The sequence below is a fragment of the Plectropomus leopardus genome, chromosome 12, assembly GCF_008729295.1.
Source record: "Plectropomus leopardus isolate mb chromosome 12, YSFRI_Pleo_2.0, whole genome shotgun sequence".
Lineage (NCBI taxonomy): Eukaryota > Metazoa > Chordata > Actinopteri > Perciformes > Serranidae > Plectropomus > Plectropomus leopardus.
This window is the reverse complement of record NC_056474.1, coordinates 31714434-31724010: the sequence shown is the minus strand read 5'-3', so window position 1 is coordinate 31724010 and position 9577 is coordinate 31714434. Positions and strand designations below refer to the sequence as shown.

The 9577-nt window shown below is 37.8% G+C and overlaps 1 protein-coding gene across 1 annotated transcript in view; it reads right to left on the bottom strand.

The window, feature by feature from the left end:
* Positions 1-7016: 7016 nt before the first annotated feature.
* Positions 7017-9577, bottom strand: part of LOC121951786 (E3 ubiquitin-protein ligase RNF31) — a 38129-nt gene continuing 35568 nt past the window's right edge. Inside the window, exons 22-23 of the mRNA XM_042498254.1 lie at positions 8400-8565; positions 7017-7175 (exon numbers count right to left, since the gene is read on the bottom strand). Coding sequence (XP_042354188.1) covers positions 7125-7175; positions 8400-8565 — 217 coding nt within the window. The 3' untranslated portion in view covers positions 7017-7124. The remainder of the gene's footprint in view (positions 7176-8399; positions 8566-9577) is intronic.

The window sequence follows — 9577 nt, the reverse complement described above, 5'->3', positions numbered from 1 at the left end:
AAGACATGGCCCAAATTCTATTAAAAAATTGTAAAAATGTTGTAAAAATAAAAATTACCTGGAAATAAGTGAAAAACAAAAAAACAAAACATTATATATATGACAAACTCTGGCTCTGACCACTTTTTAACCCTTTAGAGGAAATTTCAAGAAAACTGTATTTATCATTCTTATAATAGTACATTTAAAATTATGTTGCAGAAGAAGAAAAATAACACCTTTTCAAGGACAGTTTTCTTTTCTCTTTGTTTTGTTTTACATCTTTTTTTCTTTTGTTGTTGCTTATTTTCAAGTAATTTTTTTGTAGGTTTCAAAGAGTAAAGTCAAAGCTAAAAATATTCCTATTTTACACTGTCTACTCCACCAAGTGATGACTGAAAATTTATTTTTAAACTTGATTTTAAATCATTTAACACAATCTTTTTTATCTTTGATATTTTTATGGGATTTAAAAAAAAAATACAAATAATTTAGGAATTAAACTACTATCCCCCTGTACTAATCTTATTGTATGACATGAGATTAGCTATCACCAGGGAATGCTTCACAGCAGAGAGAATGATGCAATGCTGCCCTGAGCTCTCTGTCACTTCTCACAGCTGTGCTTTGTGCATGAGGAAATGTAATCGCAGCTTATCGATGTCGTCAGTCTCTGTCTCAATCATCAGGATGCGTATGTACACATGAACGACCTCCCATATTAATTAACAGAAGTAGAAACATGGATTGAATGATGGCAGTATGAGACATTTATGCCTGATGGATTGTTCGTCGTGCAGACTGAAGCAGAATCTGCAGCATAGGTGGGATTTATGACTTCCACGCAAAATCTCTATTTATTAAAAAAATATAAGTTCAATAAGGGACATGGTGTTGAATTGGCAGTAATACAGGGCTGCACTGATAGAAATGGCCTAATGACAACAGCTGTCCATGTTTAGTATCATATAGTTTCACATTAACAAATGATTTTGAAGCTGGAACAGCTGCAAGTAACCAAGGTAACACATAATTTACTGCCACAAATTTTCTTAATAAACTTAATAAATAACCTTATATAAAGCTTAATAAATAACTTAATAAAGACATAAAGAAATACTTGAAGCAACTTAATACCTGATATTTATATCTAAATCATTTAAACAGTCCTTCAAATAAGAGAGAGATAGAGAGGGAGGCAGGGAGGAAAACAACATAGTTTCAACACAGCAATAAGCAACAAAAGAATGACCCAAAAATTAGCAAGAAATTAGTTAACATTTAAAGAAAATTACTTGAAAATCAGTAAAATAGAAAAATAAATCAACACACACACACACACACACACACACACAGCAGCAGCAGCAGCATAAGAAAAGTAATATCGCTCCAGGTTTCAAAGGGTTAACTTCGCCAGCCTTAACAGCATGCACTTTACTGTTGCTGTAGCTACGCACTGTACTCCACTCACACACACACACAGGGAGAGCATCACTTCTCAAATCAAAGCCCACTGCATTAAATCAGACACCAGGTTTGGACGAGCCATCAGGCGGTTCTGGCATATGCCAGATGGACGTCCCAACCTTTGTACCACAGTGCCACCAGCAGCAATGTGGGAAATAAACTAAAAAGAAAGACATACCAGCTGTGACCCACTTGATGTTGGAGTCAAGTCCCAAAACTGTCAATAGCACTTCCTGCCTACCTTATTCCTACATGGAACCTTACCATACCCAATTATGGCCTCCACTTACTGTACTGAACCAGAATTTGCCTTTTGCAGTACTAACAGTTAACTAATGATAAGCTATTCCTCTTTGTAAAATAAAACATGAAACACTCCACCTCAGACAGTCATCATACCTCTGCCATCTCCGACATTACAAAGCATTGGTTGTATTCTTTAAGCATCTGGTTAAAAATCACCTAACTTCACCTAAAATGCAAATCCAAAGTAAACTGAAAGCTGTGTTTGTTCCATTTTTAGTACATGTACATGCATAGTCTTATTTTGAAAGGTAATCCAGGTAATCTTCACATATGATCACCTGTTTCAGGATTTCTGACACCTCTATGTAATCTCCAGAAGTAAAAAGCTAATGTTAGGCTATAAACGAACTACACTACGGTTGCATTGCCACCACCGTGAGGTTGTAAAGAAGTGTGTGGTGTGATGACATTCTGTGGTTTCATTTGGCAACTTGTTAGCAACCGTCTTTTTAAAGACACAAAAGCTAAGAAGTTCACAGTGGGGCATTTAATAACGTATTTTAAGCTGTAGAACAAAACATGAAAGTCTATTCAACTTGTGTCAACCAAGCTTCTAACCAAAAACACATTCAAGAAACCCACTGACTCCCAGACAAGGAAACCAGAAATGCTAACTGATTTCCAGGTTTTAGGATTCCTGGGAATCTCCATAGACTGAAAAAAAAAATCATTTAATTGACTGGGCCAACTGGTAGCAGCTTTTAAGGACAATTCTATACTTGTAATGTTACTGAATGTATGAGTTAATGGCATGAATCCATCAACACACCTTCGATTTCAATATGACTGCTTTCACTACTCTGTTCATCTGTTTTTATTGTCTCATTTGAATGACGCTTTAGTGATGATATGTATATGGCACATATTCCATTTCCTTACTTGGAGAAATAAATGTGGTGGAGTGTCATTCCTGTGCACCCCGGCAGCGTTACACCTTTGCTGTTGCCTGACAAGGACTCAATCCATAAACCTGCTATTTTAAACAACCCATCAAGAGACTCACACTCCAGCCTGCTCTTTTTTGTTCTTAGAATGTCAGTCTTCAGCACCTTATATGGACGATAAACAAGGTGCAGACATTCCTCTGTTTCATCAGTGAAGAGGAAATACTGGGAAAGTTAGGTAGGGCAGTGAGTGCCAACAACCCCGACCACATGTAAGAGGACTGTGCGGTGGAAACACTACACAGATCACAGGTCAAAGCACATATTTGTCAGGATTATGTTTGTTTGTAAAGGTACAATACTCAAAGTTTTTGGTGGATAGAAGATGACAGGTATGACTTTTTTATTAAACATTTAGGTGACGTTTACATGGCAACAGTTCCTGCATGAAACGTTAAACTTTTGTTTGACCTTTTGTTCACATGACGTAGGCGTTTTGGGGGTTTGAAAATGCAAACTTTTGATGTCGGGTTCCAGAGAGTAATCTTCTGAAAATACCACCTCTTCCGTCCCTGTGTAAACTGGCAATACACGGATCCTGTGACAACAAGTGCACATATGCATGGTGTTCTTCTATGGTGTCATTGCAAAGTTACACCATCAACTACTGGCCTGGCATGCATACTACAGCATTTTTGGTTGTTTTTACATATCCGTGTACACAAGGATTGTTTTCACAATGTTATCATATGAACACATTTTTTTTCAAACGCAAAGGAGAGACTTTTCTGTTTTTTGTAGGACCTTTCTCTTCTTAACGTGGCCTCAGTCATACAGCACACTACCACAAATCATGACCTCAAAAATGATGCTAGACTCAAGTCAAACATGCATGACAGTCAAAAAAGTGTCACCTCTCTATTGTAACCATTTATTGTTAATAAATACAGACAACAACATGCACTCCAGCTGGGATTTACACTTTACACTGGCATATCTGTCAGTTCTACCACACAGCTATTTAGGTAATAAAAGCAATGGTTTTTACAAAACCAGAAAGTTATAAACCTGCTCAACAAGAGTTCACATTCACAAAGTCGGGCATACTGCTGCATATTAATCACATTCACGGCACCTAATCAAATTTAGCAACTCTTCCTTGCAAGGCAGGACTTCATCTGCAACGCCCCGTCAGCAACAATTAATGCAAGACAAATCATCTGATAATACTGTTAATATCTATAAACAGATTACAATACATGTCAAGTTTAAACATGCACAATCATAGTATTTCAGTTGACACACAATAAATGATAACACAGCAATAACAAATGCGCAGTAAAAACAAAATTTGATGGTGTGACCTGGGGCCCATATCATGGAGGGAGATCAGTGGCTTAGTCAGCTATCTTTGGGCTTAACGCAGGTTTTCTGGTATCACAAAGCTATGTAACTAGGGAAAATCACTATGGTAACCTATGCTGCATGACTGGATTCCTTTCAGATGATCAGATGTACGATCACTTTTTTTTCTCATGATGATGATATCAGAGGATGGGCTTCCATTACTTGTTAGAGTGTTGTATGTGTTGAGAGAGTATGTTTGAGAGTATGTTTCTACACTTGCATGAGGTGGAATTTCAGGCGATTCAGAAAACAAAAATGTATTTGGCAAAACTGCAATGAAAAACTTTTTTTGGCTTTTCTAGGTCACATGATGCTATGGCTATGTGCTTGTCAGTAGGAACTGGCTCCTTCAGGCATGATGTAGCAGGAGCTACAAGAGCTGTTATTGCATCACATAACTCTTCAAAAGTTGAGTGGATCATCCGGAAGTTTTTAATCCACAATTCCTCTGTGAAATCGTCGACTATCACCTCTCAGAAACCCCTTATACATGGATGCAGCCACGTATAACGGTGTATAAGGTGCTCTTGAGAAATCACGTTCTCATGATTGAGAAAGACCAGTTCACAGTGACCTTGCCCTATGACCACCAAAATGTATTCAATGCATTGCTGAGTTCACGTGAACTTTTGCACCAAATTGGAGGAAATTCTCTCAAGGCATTCTTGGGACATTGCTTTCATGAGAATGAGATGGCTGAAAGGTCTTGTTGACCTGAAACTCTGACCCCCAAAATCTTATCAGTTCACCCTAGAGTCCAAATCTGAAGAAACTCCCTCAGGATGTTCTTGAGACACTGTGTTCACGAGAATGAGACAGATGGATGGACAACCAAAAAACACAACACCTCGAGCCATGGTTATTGCCAGCATAAGGGCATAAAAACATACACAAAATAAATTTTAGCCCTAATATCTGGATTACAGATACACTACTGCTCCTTAATTTATCTGAGTTGTGTGATTATTCTGTCAGTGTTTTACCTGAAGCTGTGTAATTCCTGGGGTCTTATTTTTCTCATATCAAATTCTCTGCTGTTTTCTGTTGATGCTGCATGTGATTGTTGCTCGTAATTAAGGATTCTGCCTAATTCATGCTAACGTGCTCAAGACTAAATCAGTAAAATAGAGTGAACTGAGCCAGTTGTTAATCTGCTACATGATACACTCCCAGTTATCAGGATCACTGATTTTAGACTCCGTGATGACAGCCAGACTGCCAAAGATGGTTTGAGTAGTGTTTCTATGATTTCTCTTGTTTTAATGTGGATGAAACTATACTCCCAGCATCTAGAAAATGGCACACGAAGACTCTGTTCAATAGACATGACTGTTGTTACTTTAACTTTGTGTCTGATTTACTGTTCAATTTAATGAAACTTTAATTGAGAGATTGAGATTGAAAACCTCCTGTAGAGGGTAGGCTTGGACGGTATCAGAGTATTATGTAATACAAGGGTATTTAAAAACCCCAAAGGTGTGTTTTTCAAAACTGTCATAAAGACAGGTTCTCTTTCTGTGAAACTCATGTATCTAGAGCACAGCATGCACCACCACACCTCAGTCTGCAGTCTCTACTGGTGGAACAGGCAGCTGAGCACAGTGACACAGTGACATCTAGTGGTGGAGGAAGAAGTTACAGGACTGTAAACAGCCGACAGCCAGCAGGCAGAGAGAGACTGTGGGAAATAACAGCATGTTTTTTTTTTTTTTACATCTTACTTGGTGAATTAAGGATTTATTTGGACCAAACTGTAGCTGGTAATTGTTGGAACAGTGGACTTACTAACTAGATTACTAACAAAAGTAACCGAGATGGTTTGGGTGAGTTTTATTTTTTTTCTGTAAAGTTTGAATGAAGCGGTTTTATGAAGAGTTTAACGAGGCAATTAAGCCTCAGTTGTCCATGACCAAAAGAAATTCAAGTGTACAGTTGTATTTCTCTGTTAAACTAGGAAAATAGCTGTAAGAATATTCCTTCTGTTAACATTTTGTGGGTTTCTATTGTGTTTTTATTATTCTGAAAAGCTTTGGTAAGTAAAGAAAGTAGTGAACTCGCCTACATATACTGTCATATCCTGTCTGCCATATCCTGTATACCCTAGTGAAATGTAACCTTTTGAAACCTGAGCCAGTTGGCTTAATTTCTTTCAAAAACATGGGAAGAGAGCAATGAGCAACGAAAGAAGAAATGACCACCAAATTAGCTAGAACTTTGTAAAAAACACACGAACATTATCTGAAAATTAAAAGAAAATTAGTTAAGAAAAGAGAAAAAAGAAAGAAAGAAAGAAAGAAAAAATAGTTAAAAAACAAAAACAAGGAAATGACCTGGAAAAATTGCTTAAAGAATGAATAATAATCCTGTAACATATCAAGTTTTTCCCAAGCTTTTTTTCCTCAATATTTTTACCTAGCTTTTTAAAAATAATTTTCAAATTCTACTCAATTCTTGCAATTTGCAGAACATATCTTATCAAGTTTCTCATTGCCTTTTTTCCTCACATTTCATTGCACCAATTTGCTTATGGCTACAGGGTTTAAATACTTGTGAAAGAGGTCTAAAGGCAACACAAGAAAAGCAATTTTGCTCCAGGTTTCAAAGGGTTAAGAACTATATGAAATACTATATACGGCCCAAGCCTAGTAGAGGACATCTACAGACCAGCCTTGTTCCATCAGCAAACCCATATTTAGGAATTACATTTCAAAATAAAGTCTCTTCATTTAAGAAGAGAGATAGTAGCAAAGTCTGAAATACATAATAAATGCATATTCCTTTATCAGTTTAACTTTTATGCCATTAAATATTTTGTCAGAGCTGCTGTCACCTGTTATAGTCAGCAGAGATCTCATTCACAACAGATACTCTATCTTTATGAAATATCTCACTGATGAGATGAAACTCATTAAAAGCACTCAGGCAGAGCTTCAACGATGACTCTGAGGTGTATTTACACCATCAGTGGCCCGAGTAAACATCTACAGACGTAAAACTTAAAGGAAATTGTTGCTAATTGGTCTCTTGAAGCTGAGTTTTGAGTTGATATGATGATCAGTGCAGGAAACAGGCAATGATTGATTATTTCTTGCGTGGCACCTTGTCACCAAGGGGTACTTCTTCCATCAGTTTCTGCGGAGAGCACAAAAGGATGTTAGTGTCACTGCACCAAAATGACATATAGTATATATCGAATCAAGTGTATAGAACACATTAATTTAAACAGTGATACACAGCATATCAAAATATATGCAAAGATTCCATGCGGTCGTGGTGACGCTTATGCCGCTCTCAGTGCTGAAATTTAGTGAAGGATCCAGTGCATCTGTCAAATGTGCAGACTCTGCCTACTTGGTGCACCCCATTAGTACGCTTGCGCACTAGAGATGCAAACCTGTTCCAGTGTGCATGCTGATCTTAAGTTATTGATTAGGCAAAATCAAATCCTCCTCCTCCTCAGGAATCACTTTGAGTCGATGCAGCATCAGACTGAAGATAGCAACAGAGTGAGATGGGTTGATAATTCTGTCTGATATTAGGCAACAAACAGGGTATTGTTTCATCTGGTCTGAATAACATAATACCATGTAGGAACAAAAAACGAGCTATTGACACAATCCAGTCACCGGACAAAAAATGTTGGCATTGTTTGTTTCTGCAAACCACATATATATCACATTTGTATGTTGTAGCAGCAACGTTGAAACTTAAAATTTCAACGACTCTGTGGTTAACATGTGATTAGGTTTAAGACTAATTTATACGCCCTTTATATATGAAAATATATCTATATCAAACATTATGAAAGTCACTGTCTTCATGTTTCCATGTGTCCTTTATGATTTAAGTTTCACACAGCAACAAACCAGGCGACGGTGGAGGAGGTTGTAAAATCATAACTTTCAATAGAGGTGGCGCTGTAGACATTGGAGGCAAATGGTCAATGGACTGCACTTGTATGGTACTTTTCTAGTCTTTTTGACCACTCAAAGCACTTTGACACTGTATGTCACATTCACCCATTCACACACCACCTTACAAGGTGCCACCTGCTACTCAGTAACTACTGAGTAACCGATCAATTCAGTAGTAGTAGAGCAATTTGGAGTTCAGTATCTTGCTCAAAGATACTTCGACATGTTGCCCAGAGGGCCCAGGGATCGAACCACTGACCTTCTGATGAGAGGATGACCTGCTCTACAGCCGCCCCATGTGCAGCCATTATATCGCTTAGGGCCCACTTTAATATTACACACACTCCTATCGCTCTGTGCACAAAATGCACTTTAGCAATGATGCTAGCATGGCTAAAAAACTTAACTGAAGTCACATTTATCAGTGTGTTTGCACACAAACCTCGAGAAGTTTGCTGTAGTAGGTGAAGCCGTCCTCTCCGTCCCTGCGGGTGTCGTCCACCTTATACCTCCTGCAGGCCAACAGCAGCTCATTGGAGCTGTAGAGGGGGGCGGGGTCGATGGAGTGGCTGTTTATCAGGCTGACCAGGTACTCCCGGTAATGCTTCCTGGATACCAAGACAGCAACAAGTGAGCATGATGACGCAGCAGAGGATGAAACAGCTCTGAACTGATGGCGCAACAGATGAAAAGCCAGAGTGAGATTTTGTGATGTGAAAGAAGAGGGCTTAAAATTTGGTGCACAAATTGGTAAAATGTGGCTTCATAGTATTATCTTTTCTCTTTATGGCCACTCCCGGGCTCTGCAGTATTGCTTGCTTTAAGGTTTGATTCTGTCAAAGTTCCATCAGGAACTGAGCCACACTCCAAATTATTATTAAGTCTCTAATAATTCAAATGAAATTCTAAAAGTTACTAATATTTAAGAAAATGCTAAATAGAGAATATAGCAAATGTGTTAATTCATCAATAAACAGCTCAAAATTATAAAATTTTCAAACATGTCAGCTAACTTCATAAAATTATACTTTTAAAAATAAAAAACATACTTAAAATGGATAACTCCCTGTTTAAATCAAGATGTCAGTGCAAACTAAATTCAAATACAACATTTTACTTTTTTTGACACAAAGTCCAAGTCGTCTTTATGTGTTGCCAACTCTTTTCCGGTGAAAGTTGCTCCTTTCCAATGAAAGTTGCTAGCAATAGCTCTATAAGTCACAATAATTTGCAAGATGTAGTCATACCCAGGTTTGCTTTGTGATGACGTCATCATGCATTAATGGAAGCATTACATTAAACTGAATCAACAACAAAACATTTCAATAAAAAGAGGGCTATTGTGCATATTCTACAGTGCAACACTTTCTCGCGCTTCCAATCTGAAAGCTTTGCCTTAACCACAGAAACTCACTACAACTGAACTCCCAAAAACCCCTCCTACCTCGACCGTACCCCTAGACGATTGGACGGAATAAAAATAAAAAACAATTCTTACACCTACATTTAGGATCAAGGTTGCTCCCTGCAAGGTTTCTACAGTTACATGAAAGACTTTTAAAGACCTTTTAAGTTCCACTTGGAATAAAACTTTATACCCACTACAAAATAAGCTAAGTC